The sequence below is a fragment of the Oncorhynchus clarkii genome, chromosome 2 (assembly GCF_045791955.1).
Source record: "Oncorhynchus clarkii lewisi isolate Uvic-CL-2024 chromosome 2, UVic_Ocla_1.0, whole genome shotgun sequence".
NCBI classification, from domain to species: Eukaryota; Metazoa; Chordata; class Actinopteri; order Salmoniformes; family Salmonidae; genus Oncorhynchus; species Oncorhynchus clarkii.
In genome coordinates, this window is record NC_092148.1 from 97,234,738 (window position 1) to 97,257,213 (window position 22,476).

Sequence of the window (22,476 nt, forward strand, 5' to 3'; positions counted from 1 at the left end):
TGGCTCTTTCCAGAACTTTTGTGGATGTGGAACCAGGCCAGCCCAGTACAGCTTGGCTCAGTTAGGCTCTATAGTGTGGAATGGGCCATAGTGGTTTTGATACCATTATCCTGTCCTTGGTTCTATTAGCCTTCTGTTCCCTTCCTGTGTACACAGTTAGTATTAATTATTATTTCCTCTCTTAGTTTTGGTTGATTCATGAATATGCATTGCTATTGTCCTATGATATTTCTTTAGTAATTCTATGATTCATGAATATGCATTGCTATTGTCCTATGATATTTCTTTAGTAATTCTATGATTCATGAATATGCATTGCTATTGTCCTATGATATTTCTTTAGTAATTCTATGATTCATGAATATGCATTGCTATTGTCCTATGATATTTCTTTAGTAATTCTATGATTCATGAATATGCATTGCTATTGTCCTATGATATTTCTTTAGTAATTCTATGATTCGTGAATATGCATTGCTATTGTCCTATGATATTTCTTTAGTAATTCTATGATTCATGAATATGCATTGCTATTGTCCTATGATATTTCTTTAGTAATTCTATGATTCATGAATATGCATTGCTATTGTCCTATGATATTTCTTTAGTAATTCTATGATTCATGAATATGCATTGCTATTGTCCTATGATATTTCTTTAGTAATTATATGATTCATGCTATTTAAGAGGTCAATGTCGCTTGATCTGCATCATTGTAACAAACCAATTCTGTTTTAGTTTTTTTTTCCCTTCTGTCTGTTGTGCTATTGAATGATGTCAATATCACAACAGAGGCTTGGAGCATTTTGATGGTCTCTGGGCTCTACTGTGTTGTTTGATAATTGTATGAATTAAACCGATAGATACAGCAAGACGACAGACAAGTAATGGAATGCTCTGGCCTCTGCAAGAAGTAGAGCCAGTCAATAAATCACTGTGTACGAGGGGTTGAATTAAGGTGCTTTTGCAGAAGTAATTTATGTTCCTGTTCTTGAATGTTCTTCGGACGTGAAGCATGTTTTTTGTGCAACTGTCTTTTCTTGAATGCAGCCTGTTCAGATGATGGTGTCGCCATGACCTTACGTTTTGCTGTTTTGAATGAAATACGAGCTTGGCGATGCCTGGATTAGAGTTTTCAGATATTTTTATAGGTTAAGTGAATGTCATCAAAACAGGACCCTTAACCTAAATGTCAAGATGGTAAGGAACCCCTAAATGTGATATTTAGAGAGTTAAATCGCTCTGGGTCTGTTAAGGCAGTGCACGGCAGGTGGGCGCTGCTGGCTCATTGTAAACAACTACAAATATATAACTAACCATCCTTGTTCTGTGACAACCATCCATAGCTGAGATTAGCATAAGATACACAGCTATCTAGCACGGCTAAACGCAATAAATGTCTTGTTAACTAACTAGTTAAATCAAATCTTTGGCTGAAAGATCCCAGATTGCCCCCAAAAGATGGCTAGTAACATAGGCAAGACCGCTATTTTCTAGCTCGCCAGCTAGTGGCCAGGTCCCCGGTGTCCGATACGGAGCCTGAAGTCACGGCTCCTGCATAGCAACCTAGCCCGGTTGCATAAAACCCCCTATGTTTAATGTACCCCTTATATTTTCCCTGAAAGTTTCCTTCACTTTAAGTTAGTTGCACAAAGCTTTTTAAGGTGAATTTACCCCTTAATTTAAGTGGAAAAAAAAGTTTCAGGTTGGCCATGAGGTCTCTTAACTGCTTCATTCAATATGGATAGCAATGTAAACAGCATTTTGTGGAGGTGAATGTTGCTTTCCTATGGCCTGGTTCAGAAGGGAAACATCCACCAGCCAGCTAGATGGGTACTTAACTGAACAATGGAAGGATCTAGAATGGGACATTCTTACGGTGTGGTGCCTTTTGGACCTCATCGCTTTTGGGGGGAAAATTCTATTTTATTTTAGTATTCTTTCTAAAAAAATGAATATTGGTTAAAACTCGGGCACTTTTTTAAAGGTGCATTTTCTAACCGGTTAGGTGCATAATCCTAACAGGGTGGAACATAACAAGGTGGACATTTGGAGCCCAAATCAGCCATAGCTCTGTGAGTGAGCAAGATTGAGCTAGCATAATGGTGAACCCTTGGAACAGGATTCTCTATCAAACATATTTTAACGTTTTGGAATGTGGTTAATTTTCTCCTTTATTTTAGCCTAGCAGGGTGGACATCATCGACAAAATAGATACAACTAAGGGTTTATATTTATGTACCTTTTTAAACCATTGTTTTCCCACCGAATAAATGATGATACTTCCTGAATGTGGTGTCGTTTTAGAGAGGGGGGTTTTCTTAAATGGAGAATTACAAAAAACTAACAGGGCGGAAAGTGTCTGTGCCTCGACCTAGGTTGGCCAAAACTAAACATGGCCGTGTTTGCCTGAGCAATCTCACTAGGATAAAGACCTCATCTATTCCTGCCATTATTGAAAGAGATCGTGATACCTCACATCTCAAAATAGGGCTACTTAATATTAGATCCCTCACTTCCAAGGCAGTTATAGTCAATGAACTAATCACGGATCATAATCTTGATGTGATTGGCCTGACTGAAACATGGTTTAAGCCTGATGAATTTACTGTGTTAAATGAGGCCTCACCTCCTGGTTACACCAGTGACCATATCCCCCCCCCCCCCCCCCCCCCCCCGCGCATCCCGCAAAGGCGGAAGTGTTGCTAACATTTACGATAGCAAATGTCAATTTACAAAAAAAACATTTCGTCATTTGAGCTTCTAGTCATGAAATCTATTCAGCCAATCAAATCATTCACTTTTTATAGCTACTGTTTACAGGACGTACTTTGGTGCGAAAGGTGCAAATCCCAGAACAATAGCAGAGGACTTTGTGAAGATGCTGGAGGAAACAGGTATACATTTATCTATATCCACAGTAAAACGAGTCCTATATCGACATAACCTGAAAGGCCACTCAGCAAGGAAGAAGCCACTGCTCCAAAACCACCATTAAAAAGCCAGACTACGGTTTGCAACTGCACATGGGGACAAAGATCGTACTTTTTGGATGAATGTCCTCTGCTCTGATGAAACAAAAATAGAACTGTTTGGCCATAATGACCATCGTTATGTTTGGAGGAAAAATGGGGAGGCTTGCAAGCCGAAGAACACCATCCCAACTGTGAAGCACGGGGGTGGCAGCATGATGTTGTGGGGGTGCTTTGCTGCAGGAGGGACTGGTGCACTTCACAAAATAGATGGCATCACGAGGGAGGGAAATGATCTGGACATATTGAAGCAACATCTCAAGACATCAGTCAGGAAGTTAAAACTTGGTCGCAAATGGGTCTTCCAAATGGACAATGACCCCAAGCATACTTCCAAAGTTGTGGCAAAATGGCTTAAGAACAATAAAGTCAAGGTATTGGAGTGGCCATCACAAAACCCTGACCTCAATCCTATAGAAAATTTGTGGGCAGAACTGAAAAAGCATGTGCAAGCAAGGAGGCCTACAACTTGACTCAGTTTCACCAGCTGTCAGGAGGAATGCACCAAAATTCACCCAACTTATTGCGGGAAGCTTGTGGAAGACTACCCGAAACATTTGATGTGTACTACATTGTGAAGTGTGTGATGTGTACTACATCATGAAGTGAGGTGTGTGATGTGTACTACATCGTGAAGTGTGTGATGTGTACTACGTCGTGAAGTGTGTGATGTGTACTACATCGTGATGTGTACTACATCGTGAAGTGAAGTGTGTGATGTGTACTACATCATGAAGTGAAGTGTGTGATGTGTACTACATCGTGAAGTGAAGTGTGTGATGTGTACTACATCGTGAAGTGACGTGTGTGATGTGTACTACATCATGAAGTGACGTGTGTGATGTGTACTACATCATGAAGTGAAGTGTGTGATGTGTACTACATCATGAAGTGAAGTGTGTGATGTGTACTACATCGTGAAGTGAAGTGTGTGATGTGTACTACATCGTGAAGTGTGTGATGTGTACTACATCGTGAAGTGTGTGATGTGTACTACATCGTGAAGTGTGTGAACTACATCGTGAAGTGAAATGTGTGAACTACATCATGAAGGGAAGTGTGTGAACTACATCATGAAGGGAAGTGTGAACTACATCATGAAGGGAAGTGTGTGAACTACATCATGAAGGGAAGTGTGTGATGTGTACTACATCGTGAAGTGACGTGTGTGATGTGTACTACATGAAGTGAAGTGTGTGATGTGTACTACATCATGAAGTGACGTGTGTGATGTGTACTACATGAAGTGAAGTGTGTGATGTGTACTACATCATGAAGTGAAGTGTGTGATGTGTACTACATGAAGGGAAGTGTGTGATGTGTACTACATCATGAAGTGAAGTGAACATTTGTTCTACAATGTTCAAGTTTAGAGCTTTGATTTCCAGTAAAAGTGATGTACATTATTCCGTCTGAATATAGAATATTAATTATGGAGTCAACATCTCTTCGCCGTTAACCTTCCCTCCTTTTATAAATTGGAGAATAACTAACGACATTTTTTATTTTATTCAAAAGATAAGTGGATGAAAGCATGTCAGTTTCAGACCAGAGAAGAGGAGTAGCTACGGAACTTCCTCTACCACCCTCTAGTGGTCACCTATAGTAACTGAATATGATTACAAGCTGACTTTTTCTTGCCCCTTGGAAAAATGAGTCAAGATGTGATATTGAAAATTACTTGGTAGAGCATGACGCTTGCAATGCCAGGGTTTCGGGTTCGAGTCGCATGGGGAGAACCAGTACGAAACTACTGTAAGTCGCTCTGGATAAAAGAGTCTTTTAAATTACAAAAATATGTGAAGAACACTTTGCCAAAGTAACTTTATTACCAGTTAGGTTTGTTACAGGAAAACAGTGGGTTCAATAGCTTCATCTAATGAAATACTTCAGTAGAATGATGCTATTAATATCCAGATGATAACGTCCAATAGTATGAGTAAACCTCTTAATGTAGGAAGTTGTAGTCCAGTGGCTGCAAACTAATGCCTGGACATTGTAGTCCAGTGGGGGTTGTAGTCTAGTGGCTGCCAAACTAATGCCTGGACATTGTAGTCCAGTGGGGGTTGTAGTCTAGTAAGCAACCTTCCCAGCAGTGGACATAACGACCAGTATGCCGAAGGCTTGTAGGTAATGAAGTCCAGATGATGTTTAGTCGTCTCCTCCACACAGAGACAGCATGGCCTTCTGGTAATCCCCCTTAGTGTGCTCCTGGAGAGGAGAGAGATACAGGGTCAGGTTAGGGACTGGCGGGGGGGGGGGGGGGGGGGGGGGGAAATCAGGATTAAAGGCCTAACAGACATGCGGAAAATCAATGGCACTCTTTCTCAAAACCCATTGGAGGAGAAGGTCAGAGGGGAGAGACCTCTGGCTTTTCTCCTCCAATGGGTTTGTAGAAGGAGAAAGAGGACGTGAGGTGTATGCAACTGAGATCTTCCCATAGAGATATGAGGAGGTGGTAGAGTAGGATGGTGTTACTGACAGACTGTCTGGAATAGAGACTGTTAGTGTGGGGAGGTGCTAGGGTGTAGAGGTATATTATTGTAGCGTTACTCACAGAGATGGTCTGGAACAGAGACTTGCCGGTCTGACTCTTGAACTCGGTTCTGATCTTCATGAGGTCGACTTCACAACGAGACACCATGATCCTCGTCACCACCTTCTCCTTCGCACTTTTACCCTGCAGATTAGAAATATACTGATTACCAACCTGCAGATTCTAAATATACATCATATTACCTTCTCCATAGCCCCTTTACTCTGCACAGAGGAGAGACAGTAAACAGGCTAGTAGGAGTACCAGTACTCTGCACTGTACACAGGCTAGTAGTAGGAGTACCAGTACTCTGCACTGTAAACAGGCTAGTAGTAGGAGTACCAGTACTCTGCACAGAGGAGAGGCAGTAAACAGGCTAGTAGGAGTACCAGTACTCTGCACTGTAAACAGGCTAGTAGTAGGAGTACCAGTACTCTGCACTGTAAACAGGCTAGTAGTAGGAGTACCAGTACTCTGCACTGTAAACAGGCTAGTAGTAGGAGTACCAGTACTCTGCACTGTAAACAGGCTAGTAGTAGGAGTACCAGTACTCTGCACTGTAAACAGGCTAGTAGTAGGAGTACCAGTACTCTGCACTGTAAACAGGCTAGTAGTAGGAGTACCAGTACTCTGCACAGTACACAGGCTAGTAGGAGTACCAGTACTCTGCACTGGAAACAGGCTAGTAGTAGGAGTACCAGTACTCTGCACTGTAAACAGGCTAGTAGTAGGAGTACCAGTACTCTGCACTGTAAACAGGCTAGTAGTAGGAGTACCAGTACTCTGCACTGTAAACAGGCTAGTAGTAGGAGTACCAGTACTCTGCACTGTAAACAGGCTAGTAGTAGGAGTACCAGTACTCTGCACAGTACACAGGCTAGTAGTAGGAGTACCAGTACTCTGCACAGAGGAGAGACAGTAAACAGGCTAGTAGTAGGAGTACCAGTACTCTGCACTGTAAACAGGCTAGTAGTAGGAGTACCAGCACTCTGCACAGTAAACAGGCTAGTAGTAGGAGTACCAGTACTCTGCACAGAGGAGACAGTAAACAGGCTAGTAGTAGGAGTACCAGTACTCTGCACAGTAAACAGGCTAGTAGTAGGAGTACCAGTACTCTGCACTGGAAACAGGCTAGTAGTAGGAGTACCAGTACTCTGCACTGTAAACAGGCTAGTAGTAGGAGTACCAGTACTCTGCACAGTAAACAGGCTAGTAGTAGGAGTACCAGTACTCTGCACAGAGGAAAGACAGTAAACAGGCTAGTAGGAGTACCAGTACTCTGCACTGTAAACAGGCTAGGAGCACCAGTACTCTGCACAGTAAACAGGCTAGTAGGAGTACCAGTACTCTGCACTGTAAACAGGCTAGTAGTAGGAGTACCAGTACTCTGCACTGTAAACAGGCTAGTAGTAGGAGTACCAGTACTCTGCACAGTAAACAGGCTAGTAGGAGCACCAGTACTCTGCACAGTACACAGGCTAGTAGTAGGAGTACCAGTACTCTGCACAGTAAACAGGCTAGTAGGAGTACCAGTACTCTGCACAGTAAACAGGCTAGTAGGAGTACCAGTACTCTGCACAGTAAACAGGCTAGTAGTAGTACCAGTACTCTGCACAGTAAACAGGCTAGTAGTAGGAGTACCAGTACTCTGCACAGTAAACAGGCTAGTAGGAGTACCAGTACTCTGCACTGTAAACAGGCTAGTAGTAGGAGTACCAGTACTCTGCACAGAGGAGAGACTGTAAACAGGCTAGTAGTACCAGTACTCTGCACTGTAAACAGGCTAGTAGTACCAGTACTCTGCACAGTAAACAGGCTAGTAGTACCAGTACTCTGCACAGTAAACAGGCTAGGAGTACCAGTACTCTGCACAGTAAACAATCTGAATGTCTCAACACTACATGGTGTAAACTGACTGCAGTATTCCTTGTACTGTTTACATCTTTTGCAAGTCCCCCAAATTAAAACTAGTCAAAGAACCAGGAATTGATACGTTTATTCATTTACCTTCATGGCCTCTGCAAGTCTGCTGGCGAAGTACAGAGGTTTGTTCTCAAAACACTCCACTGTAACAGAGAGACAGAGGAACTCAGAAGCTGCTCATTAGTAAGGAACTCCTCACCTGGCTGTCCAGGTCTTAATTGAAAGGGAAACTAAACCCGTAGACACTCGGCATTCCGTAGAATGAGTTTGACCACCTTGGTTTAAAGTAATGACTTACCGAGTGTCAGGAAGGACTTCTCCAGGTCTCCTTTCACCTCCTTCCTGATGCTCTCCTGCATGTCATAGGGACTGTAGCTCTTATACCTGTCAAACACTGGAGCAGACAACACACATTCAGACTGTCTTTTACCTGTCAAACACCTCGGGGCGACAGGGATCCTTTAACATCCACAGAGACCGAAAATTAATATCAGCTCATGTAGCTGGTATATGCTTATAGTCTCTGTTAGTCAGGTATGTCCCTTTCTGCAGGTGTCAGGCATGTCCCGTCTGTCTGGTATACCGTCATCAATAAAATACGTTACTGTGTAGCAGTCTTCATCGACCTGGCCAAGGCTTGCGACTCCATCAATCACCACATTCTTATCGGCAGTCTCAACAGCCTTGGTTTCTCAAATGACTGCCTCGCCTGATTCAAACTACTTTTCTGATGAAGTTCAGTGTGTCAAATCGGAGGGCCTGTTGTCCGGGCCTCTGGCAGTCTCTATGGGGGTACCACAGGGTTCAATTCTCAGGACAACTCTTCTCTATGTATGTATGCATATGTATAATCTCAAGGATGTCGCTCTTGCTGCTGCTGATTCTCTGATCCACCTCTACACAGATGACACCATTCATACATCTGGCCCTTCTTTGGACACCGTTAACTAACCTCCAAATGAGCTTCAATGCCATGCAACACTCCATCCGTGGCCTCCAACTGCTCTTAAACACTAGCAAAGCCAAATGCATGCTTTTCAACCGTTCCCCACCCGCCCGCCCGACAAGCATCACTACCCTGGACGGTTCTGACCTAAAATATGTGGACAACTACAAATACCTAGGTGTCTGGTTAGACTGTAAACTCTCCTTCCAAACTCACATTAAGCATCTCCAATCCAAAATTTAAATTGGCTTCCTATTTCGCAACAAAGCATCCTTCACTCACGCCGCCAAACATACCCTGGTAAAACTGACCATCCTACCAATCCTTGACTTCGGCGATGTCATTTACAAAATAGCTATCACAGTGCCATCCGTTTAGTCACCAAAGCCCCTTATACCACCCATCACTGCGACCTGTATGCTCTCGTCGGCTGGCCATCGCTACATATTCGTCGCCAAACCCACTGGCTCCAGGTCATCTATAAGTCTCTGCTAGGTAAAGCTCCGCCTTATCTCAGCTCACGATAACACCCACCCAGAGCACGTGCTCCAGCAGGTATGTCTCACAAAGCCAACACCTCCTTTGGCTGCCTTTCCTTCCAGTTCTCTGCTGCCAGTGACTGGAATGAATTGCAAAAATCACTGAAGCTGGAGACTTACATCTCCCTCACTAACTTTAAACATCAGCTATCTGAACAACGAACCGATCGCTGCAGCTGTACATAGTAAATCTGTAAATAGCCCATCCATCTACCTACCTCATCCCCATATTGATTTTATTTACTTTTCTGCTCTTTTGCACACCAGTATCACTACTTACACATTATCATCTGCTCATCTATCACTCGTGTTAATTTGCTAAATTGTAATTACTTCGCTACTATGGCCTATTTATTGCCTCACCTCCTTACACCATTTGCACACACTGTATATAGACTTTCTCTATTGTGTTACTGACTGTATGTGTATTTATTCCATGTGTAACTGTGTTGTTTGTGTCGCACTGCTTTGCTTTATCTTGGCCAGGTCACAGTTATAAATGAGAAATTGTTCAACTGGCCTACCTGGTTAAATAAAGGTGAACTAAAATAAATACTAAATAAATATGTGGTCTCTGTTAGTCTGTCAGGTACCTTTCTGCAGGTGGGGAACACTCCTCTCTGACATGATGGAGATCCAGGTGGCCACATCGGTTCCTTTCCTCTTCACTCCAGCATCATACAGGGCCTGAATACCATATTACACATTACTAGAACCTTAAACATACAGGCCCTGAAGACCATATTATATAACACATATCTATTAGATGGCCTTAAACATACAGGGCCTGTATGGTATCACTAGACACCATCATAAAACTCTATTGTAGTGAACCTTTTCAAACTGGGATTATTCATGTATAGATCTGGTTGATGTATCCATGGTGACAGACTACTAGACAGGACAGTATATTGTTCTTACTCTGGCATCTTCATCGATCTTCTCATAGTCCACCACACTGCAGGGTTCTGCCCTCTTGGCCTGTCAACAGATAAGATTAGAACAGGATCAAAGACCAACTCAATAACAGACAAATTACTGCAGTCGTACCTGCACCAGTAATGGGGTTAGTTCGGGTCAGGGATGGGGTTAGTTCGGGTCAGGGATGGAATTCAAGGTTTTTATCCACCGGCCCAGTCAACTAATTTGTTCTAGACCTGGTCCAAAAACCTGTGTCATGTGACATTGTAAAAGACAGTTTCTCTAGCCAGCAGGTTACTCCAGCACATTTTCTACTAGCCTGGTCTAAAAAGTACTAGCCTCAGGCTATCTTAGTTTTCATCCCATGTTAGGGTCGTACCTGCACCAGGGCTACTTAGGGCCGTACCTGCACCAGGGCTACTTAGGGCCGTACCTGCACCAGGGCTACTTAGGGCCGTACCTGCACCAGGGCTACTTAGGGCCGTACCTGCACCAGGGCCAGCAGCAGCTTGGCGAAGTCTCCCGAGGTGTCTCCAGCCACATCCTTCTCCAGATCCTTCTTGAACACTGAGGAGATCGATCAGATACATTCATACTACAAATGACAACATGATACATCCAGCCACAAGCCTAAAACTCCGTGGTCTAATGATGTAATGTTGTACTAGGTAGATAGACCTGCTGACGGCGGCTTTTGGACACAATAAGATAAAATTATCTTATAAATTTAGCTCTGTGGATTCACTCACGTTCCTTGTAGACAGTCTTAATCTCAGCCAGTTCTGAGGAGCTGCGAGAACAGACAATCTCTATCAGCACCTCCTCGTCCGTTCCTAGACCCTGCAGATACACAGGCGTGTTGCATTACCATAACATTGTACTATAAGGTTAGGATTATATTGTAAATGTCGGGTTCATCTCCAGTGACCTTTATCCCTCCCAACTGCACTGTAGACATACCACCAGGAGAGGGCAGTAGAGACCACTACACAGCTATCAGATTATAATAGAGTTCGTTACTGTAGACATACCACCAGGAGAAGGCAGTAGAGGTTTGGTTGATTGAAAGACACTGCCCAGTACCTTAATGGATCCTTTGATCTCGGAGGCATCGTACTGAGTTGTACTCTTCATCAGACCTAAGATCACAGTCTCCAACGACCCAGATAGAGCCCCCTTCAGGGCAGTCACCAGATCCTACAGGAGAGAAACACAGAGCATGTTACTTAGATACAGGCCACGTTACAGTCAGAGTAACAGAACAGATGCGACAACCCTCACAGGTGTCATGACAGTTCGCGTGACATAAGATCATCAGTGAAGGGTCATCTTATTGATTGAGCCAGTTGACCCTAGTTTATCTGATTGGTTGAGTTGTCCTCCTGTACCTTCTTGGCTCTCCTCTCATAAGCGAAAGCGATCTCTCTCCTCTGGCTGTAGGTCCTCTTGGTCAGAACATTGATGATGGTCGCTTCATCCACGCCTGAGGTGACATCCCAGATAAACATAACATTCAGGAATAAGTGGACATTGTTCTATGTAACTAGACATTGTTCAATGAATTAAACTGATCAGTAAATCTGAATGACGAGGAACTCTTTAGTGGTTAGGCATTAATGATAGTGAACTGGCTATCCATTATACCAGTCTGGAGAGGGATGACTGGTAACTAGTTGTATCTGCCAGTCTAGCGGGAACTAGCTTGTCTGGATGCAACTCTGTCTGCCACTAGCTGGTATGAGGCTGCTGCTACTACTGAGGAATTGCCTTGGGAACATTCCCAGTTCAGTCAGGAAGCTGACTCACAAATACCACAGACTGTTGCCACATGGATACCTTTTACCCAGCCAGAGCCAAACCCTGCCTCTAACCCAGCCAGAGCCTAACCCAGCCAGAGCCTAGCCCTAGCCCAGCCAGAGCCTAACCCAGCCCAGCCAGAGCCTAACCCAGCCCAGCCAGAGCCTAACCCAGCCCAGCCAGAGCCTAGCCCATCCAGGGCCTAACCCAGCCCGTCCAGAACCTAACCCAGCCCAGCCAGAGCCTAACCCAGCCAGAGCCTAACCCAGCCAGAGCCTAACCCAGCCAGAGCCTAACCCAGCCAGAGCCTAACCCAGCTTCTAGCCCAGGCAGAACAAAGACGTATTATTCTTCAACTTATATGTCTCTCTTACCCTTCGTCTTGATAGCAGTCTCTATTCTGGCAGCATCTTTGTCTGGATCGAAGTCAATCGCAGGAACAACAGTTGGGTATTTGGACTCACAGGACTGTAATATATAATAGTTTATATTAATATAGTTTAATATTAGGGACAACAGTCAAGTATTTGGGCTCACAGAAGATTCAGAAAACAATAGAGTATTGGTCACTGTACAGTAGTGGAATACTAGTACAAATAGCAGTAGTAGCAGGAGGAGTACTGTAGTTTAATTTTCTACTGGAGTTTAACACCAACATTAATACTACTTACCCCCACATTAAGAGACAGTTGTCCTAGAAACTCAGATACCAGCGCCATGTTGACTGTCCTGTAGAGGGGGGAGGGGGTGAGAAGTGTTTTAGAGACAGTTCTCCTGCTGAGAACCGTGTAGTTCAATGTCCTGATCACCGTCACTGGGAGTTGGGTAACTCAGACCATCCAGAGATCGTATTGGTTCTCAGGTGATGATTACATTCTTCTAACTGCAGCGTCTCTCTGAACTAATCATCTCGGTCGATATCTAAGGCACCAAGTCCTCTGTTTATCAAAATGACTAACTAGATATAATAGTTGACAGACTGTTACATGTCCAGCCTAGACACACCCTGATGAAACACTAGTTAGCACAGAGAACTAACCTTTACTACAACAACCTAAACGCTAATGACTTCTACACCCCAACTACTACATCTTAACCCCTACATCCTACCCCCTAACCCCTACTTCCACACCCTAACCCCTATACCCTAACCCCTACTACCACACCCTACACCCTAACCCCTACTTCCACACCCTAACCCCTACATCCTACACCCTAACCCCTACTTCCACACCCTACACCCTAACCCCTACATCCACACCCTAACCCCTACATCCTACACCCTAACCCCTACTTCCACACCCTACACCCTAACCCCTACATCCACACCCTAACCCCTACATCCTACACCCTATACCCTAACCCCTACACCCTAACCCCTACATCCTACACCCTAACCCCTAACCCTTATTACCCCCACCCTAACCCCTACACCCTAACCCTTACTACCACACCCTAACCCCTACTACCACACCCTAACCCATTTGGCAGACAACCAGCAGACACACCCTGGAGCTAGCAGCAGAGCCCTCTGTCTCAGAGAGGTAGTACAGCTGAATCACTGCCTTCTCAGGACTGTTTATACAGAGGAAAGACTGCATTCTGAACATGCATATATTCTACTGGACATGAAGATAATAGAAACCGATACAAAACAATGCATGACAACACTGTGAATCTAACTTGGGTTTTAGTCCCCTACAAGCAAAAAAAAATCACAGAGCTAGTTTTGGGATGATAGAAATCCTTCCAAGAGCTAGATGAAGCCAATTGTTCGATACATTTATAGTAATGAATGTAAAAAGGAATTGTCAGTTTACCTGCCTGTGCTGAAGAGAGCTGTGGTGCTGTAGAATAGTCCTGGCTATGTGGCCTGGAATGGGTGTGGTGCTTAAATACCACAGGGAGGTTCTACATGTAGCTGTAGAACCTATAATACCGCTCTCTCCTTAGTCTCCACCCCTGAGTCAGACCCACAACACAAACACATTTGTACTAGAGATATACACATCTTAAGGTAGAACAGACAGCATTTTAACTACTTTATATGAAACAGACTAATCATAATATCAGTAAAAAATAGCAAATTCCCAGTTTATGTTACAAAATCAACTTTATAGGAAGTAAAAAAAAGAAGTTATATTTCACTCAAAAATAGAGTAAGGCATTGCTGGTAGAATAGATGGATGCAGTTCAATGCATGATTAATATAATTCACCAATACATTTCTTAGCAGTCCAAATATTGCTGTTAGGTTGTAAATCACAGCTGGCCTGGTACAATTTGCTGCCTCCATTCGGGATGCACTGTTTAAATTAACTCAATATTTTGGACAAAAACGGACCAAAGTAACGAAGGCTGGGAATGTCAATACAATTAAACTAGCAAGGGAAATGATCGCAAGTCATCCATAGCATGGCTGACAGGCTAGTTTATGTATCTATTTAGCAAGCTGAAAGCACGGAGCCTAACGTTAACGAGCTAACCGCTGGGAGGATGTTATTGGACGACTGGATCAGTGTCCGCCTTTCCGTCCATATCGGTTTCCGGTGGCTACAACTACAGATGCAGGTGCCATTTGGTTAGCAAACTAGCTATGCTGATCTTGAATATATGTCTTAGTTGTTAATTAAATGTATTTTGTATCGATTAAATGAGAGGGCAGACAAGTCCCCATCAGATGTCAAAACGTGGGTTAGCACCGATGAGATATATAAACACGGTATTACCGACGTTATGTATTGGCCTTTGAGAGGCGTTGAACCCACCGGTCCTCAGCACTCCCTAGTAGGAGCATTCCTCATATTAATGAATGGAATTCCAGTTCAAGTTATTGTTTCAAGGACCAAATCACATGTATTTCATTATTTTCTTGTTGTAGTGGGCTCAGTAACATTAGTACTCTACAAAAAAATACTTTCATTTAAAAGTATGTATTAACGTGTCTAATAGAATAAAGGTGTCAAACACACAGTCCAGTTCAAAGTGAATGATGGCAGGCCCTACTGTCTGGAAACAGTCCAGTTCAAAGTGAATGATGGCAGGCCCTACTGTCTGGAGACAGTCCAGTTCAAAGTGAATGATGGCAGGCCCTACTGTCTGGAAACAGTCCAGTTCAAAGTGAATGATGGCAGGCTCTACTGTCTGGAAACACACAGTCCAGTTCAAAGTGAATGATGGCAGGCCCTACTGTCTGGGAACACACAGTCCAGTTCAAAGTGAATGATGGCAGGCCCTACTGTCTGGGAACACACAGTCCAGTTCAAAGTGAATGATGGCAGGCCCTACTGTCTGGAAACACACAGTCCAGTTCAAAGTGAATGATGGCAGGCCCTACTGTCTGGAAACAGTCCAGTTCAAAGTGAATGATGGCAGGCCCTACTGTCTGGGAACAGTCCAGTTCAAAGTGAATGATGGCAGGCCCTACTGTCTGGAAACAGTCCAGTTCAAAGTGAATGATGGCAGGCCCTACTGTCTGGAAACAGTCCAGTTCAAAGTGAATGATGGCAGGCCCTACTGTCTGGAAACACACAGTCCAGTTCAAAGTGAATGATGGCAGGCCCTACTGTCTGGGAACACACAGTCCAGTTCAAAGTGAATGATGGCAGGCCCTACTGTCTGGGAACACACAGTCCAGTTCAAAGTGAATGATGGCAGGCCCTACTGTCTGGAAACACACAGTCCAGTTCAAAGTGAATGATGGCAGGCCCTACTGTCTGGAAACAGTCCAGTTCAAAGTGAATGATGGCAGGCCCTACTGTCTGGGAACAGTCCAGTTCAAAGTGAATGATGGCAGGCCCTACTGTCTGGAAACAGTCCAGTTCAAAGTGAATGATGGCAGGCCCTACTGTCTGGAAACAGTCCAGTTCAAAGTGAATGATGGCAGGCCCTACTGTCTGGAAACACACAGTCCAGTTCAAAGTGAATGATGGCAGGCCCTACTGTCTGGGAACACACAATCCAGTTCAAAGTGAATGATGGCAGGCCCTACTGTCTGGGAACACACAGTCCAGTTCAAAGTGAATGATGGCAGGCCCTACTGTCTGGAAACACACAGTCCAGTTCAAAGTGAATGATGGCAGGCCCTACTGTCTGGAAACAGTCCAGTTCAAAGTGAATGATGGCAGGCCCTACTGTCTGGGAACAGTCCAGTTCAAAGTGAATGATGGCAGGCCCTACTGTCTGGAAACAGTCCAGTTCAAAGTGAATGATGGCAGGCCCTACTGTCTGGAAACAGTCCAGTTCAAAGTGAATGATGGCAGGCCCTACTGTCTGGAAACACACAGTCCAGTTCAAAGTGAATGATGGCAGGCCCTACTGTCTGGAAACAGTCCAGTTCAAAGTGAATGATGGCAGGCTCTACTGTCTGGAAACACACAGTCCAGTTCAAAGTGAATGATGGCAGGCCCTACTGTCTGGAAACAGTCCAGTTCAAAGTGAATGATGGCAGGCCCTACTGTCTGGAAACAGTCCTGTTCAAAGTGAATGATGGCAGGCCCTACTGTCTGGAGACAGTCCAGTTCAAAGTGAATGATGGCAGGCCCTACTGTCTGGAAACAGTCCAGTTCAAAGTGAATGATGGCAGGCCCTACTGTCTGGAAACAGTCCAGTTCAAAGTGAATGATGGCAGGCTCTACTGTCTGGAAACAGTCCAGTTCAAAGTGAATGATGGCAGGCTCTACTGTCTGGAAACAGTCCAGTTCAAAGTGAATGATGGCAGGCTCTACTGTCTGGAAACAGTCCAGTTCAAAGTGAATGATGGCAGGCCCTACTGTCTGGAAACAGTCCAGTTCAAAGTGAATGATGGCAGGCCCTACTGTCTGGAAACAGTCCAGTTCAAAGTGAATGATGGCAGGCTCTACTGTCTGGAAACAGTCCAGTTCAAAGTGATGATGGCAGGCTCTACTGTCTGGAAACACACAGTCCAGTTCAAAGTGAATGATGGCAGGCCCTACTGTCTGGAAACAGTCCAGTTCAAAGTGAATGATGGCAGGCCCTACTGTCTGGAAACAGTCCTGTTCAAAGTGAATGATGGCAGGCCCTACTGTCTGGAAACAGTCCAGTTCAAAGTGAATGATGGCAGGCCCTACTGTCTGGAAACAGTCCAGTTCAAAGTGAATGATGGCAGGCCCTACTGTCTGGAAACAGTCCAGTTCAAAGTGAATGATGGCAGGCCCTACTGTCTGGAAACAGTCCAGATCAAAGTGAATGATGGCAGGCCCTACTGTCTGGAAACAGTCCAGTTCAAAGTGAATGATGGCAGGCCCTACTGTCTGGAAACACACAGTCCAGTTCAAAGTGATGATGGCAGGCCCTACTGTCTGTAAACACACTGTCCAGTTCAAAGTGAATGATGGCAGGCCCTACTGTCTGTAAACACACTGTCCAGTTCAAAGTGAATGATGGCAGGCCCTACTGTCTGGAAACAGTCCAGTTCAAAGTGAATGATGGCAGGCCCTACTGTCTGGAAACAGTCCAGTTCAAAGTGAATGATGGCAGGCCCTACTGTCTGGAAACAGTCCAGTTCAAAGTGAATGATGGCAGGCCCTACTGTCTGGAAACAGTCCAGTTCAAAGTGAATGATGGCAGGCTCTACTGTCTGGAAACAGTCCAGTTCAAAGTGAATGATGGCAGGCCCTACTGTCTGGAGACAGTCCAGTTCAAAGTGAATGATGGCAGGCTCTACTGTCTGGAAACAGTCCAGTTCAAAGTGAATGATGGCAGGCCCTACTGTCTGGAAACACACAGTCCAGTTCAAAGTGAATGATGGCAGGCTCTACTGTCTGGAAACACACAGTCCAGTTCAAAGTGAATGATGGCAGGCCCTACTGTCTGGAAACACACAGTCCAGTTCAAAGTGAATGATGGCAGGCCCTACTGTCTGGAAACACACAGTCCAGTTCAAAGTGAATGATGGCAGGCCCTACTGTCTGGAAACAGTCCAGTTCAAAGTGAATGATGGCAGGCCCTACTGTCTGGAAACAGTCCAGTTCAAAGTGAATGATGGCAGGCCCTACTGTCTGGAAACAGTCCAGTTCAAAGTGAATGATGGCAGGCTCTACTGTCTGGAAACACACAGTCCAGTTCAAAGTGAATGATGGCAGGCCCTACTGTCTGGAAACAGTCCAGTTCAAAGTGAATGATGGCAGGCCCTACTGTCTGGAAACAGTCCTGTTCAAAGTGAATGATGGCAGGCCCTACTGTCTGGAAACAGTCCAGTTCAAAGTGAATGATGGCAGGCTCTACTGTCTGGAAACACACAGTCCAGTTCAAAGTGAATGATGGCAGGCCCTACTGTCTGGAAACAGTCCAGTTCAAAGTGAATGATGGCAGGCCCTACTGTCTGGAAACAGTCCAGTTCAAAGTGAATGATGGCAGGCTCTACTGTCTGGAAACACACAGTCCAGTTCAAAGTGAATGATGGCAGGCCCTACTGTCTGGAAACAGTCCAGTTCAAAGTGAATGATGGCAGGCCCTACTGACTGGAAACAGTCCTGTTCAAAGTGAATGATGGCAGGCCCTACTGTCTGGAAACAGTCCAGTTCAAAGTGAATGATGGCAGGCCCTACTGTCTGGAAACAGTCCAGTTCAAAGTGAATGATGGCAGGCCCTACTGTCTGGAAACAGTCCAGTTCAAAGTGAATGATGGCAGGCCCTACTGTCTGGAAACAGTCCAGTTCAAAGTGAATGATGGCAGGCTCTACTGTCTGGAAACAGTCCAGTTCAAAGTGATGATGGCAGGCTCTACTGTCTGGAAACACACAGTCCAGTTCAAAGTGAATGATGGCAGGCCCTACTGTCTGGAAACAGTCCAGTTCAAAGTGAATGATGGCAGGCCCTACTGTCTGGAAACAGTCCTGTTCAAAGTGAATGATGGCAGGCCCTACTGTCTGGAAACAGTCCAGTTCAAAGTGAATGATGGCAGGCCCTACTGTCTGGAAACAGTCCAGTTCAAAGTGAATGATGGCAGGCCCTACTGTCTGGAAACAGTCCAGTTCAAAGTGAATGATGGCAGGCCCTACTGTCTGGAAACAGTCCAGATCAAAGTGAATGATGGCAGGCCCTACTGTCTGGAAACAGTCCAGTTCAAAGTGAATGATGGCAGGCCCTACTGTCTGGAAACACACAGTCCAGTTCAAAGTGATGATGGCAGGCCCTACTGTCTGTAAACACACTGTCCAGTTCAAAGTGAATGATGGCAGGCCCTACTGTCTGTAAACACACTGTCCAGTTCAAAGTGAATGATGGCAGGCCCTACTGTCTGGAAACAGTCCAGTTCAAAGTGAATGATGGCAGGCCCTACTGTCTGGAAACAGTCCAGTTCAAAGTGAATGATGGCAGGCCCTACTGTCTGGAAACAGTCCAGTTCAAAGTGAATGATGGCAGGCCCTACTGTCTGGAAACAGTCCAGTTCAAAGTGAATGATGGCAGGCTCTACTGTCTGGAAACAGTCCAGTTCAAAGTGAATGATGGCAGGCCCTACTGTCTGGAGACAGTCCAGTTCAAAGTGAATGATGGCAGGCTCTACTGTCTGGAAACAGTCCAGTTCAAAGTGAATGATGGCAGGCCCTACTGTCTGGAAACACACAGTCCAGTTCAAAGTGAATGATGGCAGGCTCTACTGTCTGGAAACACACAGTCCAGTTCAAAGTGAATGATGGCAGGCCCTACTGTCTGGAAACACACAGTCCAGTTCAAAGTGAATGATGGCAGGCCCTACTGTCTGGAAACACACAGTCCAGTTCAAAGTGAATGATGGCAGGCCCTACTGTCTGGAAACAGTCCAGTTCAAAGTGAATGATGGCAGGCCCTACTGTCTGGAAACAGTCCAGTTCAAAGTGAATGATGGCAGGCCCTACTGTCTGGAAACAGTCCAGTTCAAAGTGAATGATGGCAGGCTCTACTGTCTGGAAACACACAGTCCAGTTCAAAGTGAATGATGGCAGGCCCTACTGTCTGGAAACAGTCCAGTTCAAAGTGAATGATGGCAGGCCCTACTGTCTGGAAACAGTCCTGTTCAAAGTGAATGATGGCAGGCCCTACTGTCTGGAAACAGTCCAGTTCAAAGTGAATGATGGCAGGCTCTACTGTCTGGAAACACACAGTCCAGTTCAAAGTGAATGATGGCAGGCCCTACTGTCTGGAAACAGTCCAGTTCAAAGTGAATGATGGCAGGCCCTACTGTCTGGAAACAGTCCAGTTCAAAGTGAATGATGGCAGGCTCTACTGTCTGGAAACACACAGTCCAGTTCAAAGTGAATGATGGCAGGCCCTACTGTCTGGAAACAGTCCAGTTCAAAGTGAATGATGGCAGGCCCTACTGACTGGAAACAGTCCTGTTCAAAGTGAATGATGGCAGGCCCTACTGTCTGGAAACAGTCCAGTTCAAAGTGAATGATGGCAGGCCCTACTGTCTGGAAACAGTTCAAAGTGAATGATGGCAGGCCCTACTGTCTGGAAACAGTCCAGTTCAAAGTGAATGATGGCAGGCCCTACTGTCTGGAAACAGTCCAGTTCAAAGTGAATGATGGCAGGCCCTACTGTCTGGAAACACACAGTCCAGTTCAAAGTGAATGATGGCAGGCCCTACTGTCTGGAAACACACAGTCCAGTTCAAAGTAATGATGGCAGGCCCTACTGTCTGGAAACACACAGTCCAGTTCAAAGTGAATGATGGCAGGCCCTACTGTCTGGAAACAGTGAAAGTGATGGCAGGCCCTACTGTCTGTCCAGTTCAAAGTGAATGATGGCAGGCCCTACTGTCTGTAAACAGTGAAAGTGAATGATGGCAGGCCCTACTGTCTGGAGACAGTCAGGCTCTACTGTCTGGAAACAGTCCAGTTCAAAGTGAATGATGGCAGGCCCTACTGTCTGGAAACACACAGTCCAGTTCAAAGTGAATGATGTTCAAAGTGAATGATGGCAGGCCCTACTGTCTGTGAATGATGGCAGGCCCTAAAACAGTCCAGTTCAAAGTGAATGATGGCAGGCCCTAGTGTCTGGAAACAGTCCAGTTCAAAGTGAATGATGGCAGTCCAGTTCAAAGTGAATGATGGCAGGCCCTACTGTCTGGAGACAGTCCAGTTCAAAGTGAATGATGGCAGGCTCTACTGTCTGGAAACAGTCCAGTTCAAAGTGAATGATGGCAGGCCCTACTGTCTGGAAACACACAGTCCAGTTCAAAGTGAATGATGGCAGGCTCTACTGTCTGGAAACACACAGTCCAGTTCAAAGTGAATGATGGCAGGCCCTACTGTCTGGAAACACACAGTCCAGTTCAAAGTGAATGATGGCAGGCCCTACTGTCTGGAAACAGTCCAGTTCAAAGTGAATGATGGCAGGCTCTACTGTCTGGAAACACACAGTCCAGTTCAAAGTGAATGATGGCAGGCCCTACTGTCTGGAAACAGTCCAGTTCAAAGTGAATGATGGCAGGCTCTACTGTCTGGAAACACACAGTCCAGTTCAAAGTGAATGATGGCAGGCCCTACTGTCTGGAAACAGTCCAGTTCAAAGTGAATGATGGCAGGCCCTACTGACTGGAAACAGTCCTGTTCAAAGTGAATGATGGCAGGCCCTACTGTCTGGAAACAGTCCAGTTCAAAGTGAATGATGGCAGGCCCTACTGTCTGGAAACAGTCCAGTTCAAAGTGAATGATGGCAGGCCCTACTGTCTGGAAACAGTCCAGTTCAAAGTGAATGATGGCAGGCTCTACTGTCTGGAAACAGTCCAGTTCAAAGTGATGATGGCAGGCTCTACTGTCTGGAAACACACAGTCCAGTTCAAAGTGAATGATGGCAGGCCCTACTGTCTGGAAACAGTCCAGTTCAAAGTGAATGATGGCAGGCCCTACTGTCTGGAAACAGTCCTGTTCAAAGTGAATGATGGCAGGCCCTACTGTCTGGAAACAGTCCAGTTCAAAGTGAATGATGGCAGGCCCTACTGTCTGGAAACAGTCCAGTTCAAAGTGAATGATGGCAGGCCCTACTGTCTGGAAACAGTCCAGTTCAAAGTGAATGATGGCAGGCCCTACTGTCTGGAAACAGTCCAGATCAAAGTGAATGATGGCAGGCCCTACTGTCTGGAAACAGTCCAGTTCAAAGTGAATGATGGCAGGCCCTACTGTCTGGAAACACACAGTCCAGTTCAAAGTGATGATGGCAGGCCCTACTGTCTGTAAACACACTGTCCAGTTCAAAGTGAATGATGGCAGGCCCTACTGTCTGTAAACACACTGTCCAGTTCAAAGTGAATGATGGCAGGCCCTACTGTCTGGAAACAGTCCAGTTCAAAGTGAATGATGGCAGGCCCTACTGTCTGGAAACAGTCCAGTTCAAAGTGAATGATGGCAGGCCCTACTGTCTGGAAACAGTCCAGTTCAAAGTGAATGATGGCAGGCCCTACTGTCTGGAAACAGTCCAGTTCAAAGTGAATGATGGCAGGCTCTACTGTCTGGAAACAGTCCAGTTCAAAGTGAATGATGGCAGGCCCTACTGTCTGGAGACAGTCCAGTTCAAAGTGAATGATGGCAGGCTCTACTGTCTGGAAACAGTCCAGTTCAAAGTGAATGATGGCAGGCCCTACTGTCTGGAAACACACAGTCCAGTTCAAAGTGAATGATGGCAGGCTCTACTGTCTGGAAACACACAGTCCAGTTCAAAGTGAATGATGGCAGGCCCTACTGTCTGGAAACACACAGTCCAGTTCAAAGTGAATGATGGCAGGCCCTACTGTCTGGAAACACACAGTCCAGTTCAAAGTGAATGATGGCAGGCCCTACT

The 22,476-nt window shown here is 45.3% G+C and overlaps 1 protein-coding gene across 3 annotated transcripts; it reads right to left on the reverse strand.

The window, feature by feature from the left end:
- Nucleotides 1-4,830: 4,830 nt before the first annotated feature.
- On the reverse strand, nt 4,831-13,629 carry LOC139376746 (annexin A2-A-like). Of its 3 annotated transcripts, none has more exons than XM_071119652.1 (14): nt 13,515-13,629; nt 12,366-12,418; nt 12,069-12,162; nt 11,286-11,380; nt 10,981-11,094; nt 10,647-10,737; nt 10,385-10,464; nt 9,898-9,957; nt 9,570-9,663; nt 7,790-7,885; nt 7,576-7,634; nt 5,590-5,712; nt 5,075-5,243; nt 4,831-5,021 (listed from the first exon to the last, which is right to left on the reverse strand). In XM_071119652.1, the coding sequence occupies exons 2-13, from the start codon at nt 12,411-12,413 to the stop codon at nt 5,184-5,186; spliced, it is 1,014 nt and encodes a 337-aa protein (XP_070975753.1). In that variant the 5' UTR covers nt 12,414-12,418; nt 13,515-13,629; the 3' UTR covers nt 4,831-5,021; nt 5,075-5,183. The 3 variants fall into 3 exon arrangements, with proteins under 3 accessions (XP_070975753.1, XP_070975745.1, XP_070975762.1); XM_071119644.1 differs by having other exon boundaries at nt 12,366-12,423; nt 13,515-13,596; XM_071119661.1 differs by having other exon boundaries at nt 12,366-12,423; nt 13,519-13,565.
- Between the last annotated feature and the right edge of the window lie 8,847 nt (nt 13,630-22,476).

Bases quoted from the DNA above. Each gene is read 5' to 3' on its own strand.
- LOC139376746 (XM_071119652.1), bottom strand. From the start codon at position 12,413: ATGGCGCTGGTATCTGAGTTTCTAGGACAACTGTCTCTTAATGTGGGG. The intron at 10,465-10,646 runs GTGAGTGAATCC...CGATCTCCTCAG, and splicing joins TAAGACTGTCTACAAGGAAC to TGTTCAAGAAGGATCTGGAG. The intron at 7,635-7,789 runs GTAAGTCATTAC...TCTCTGTTACAG, and splicing joins GAAGTCCTTCCTGACACTCG to TGGAGTGTTTTGAGAACAAA.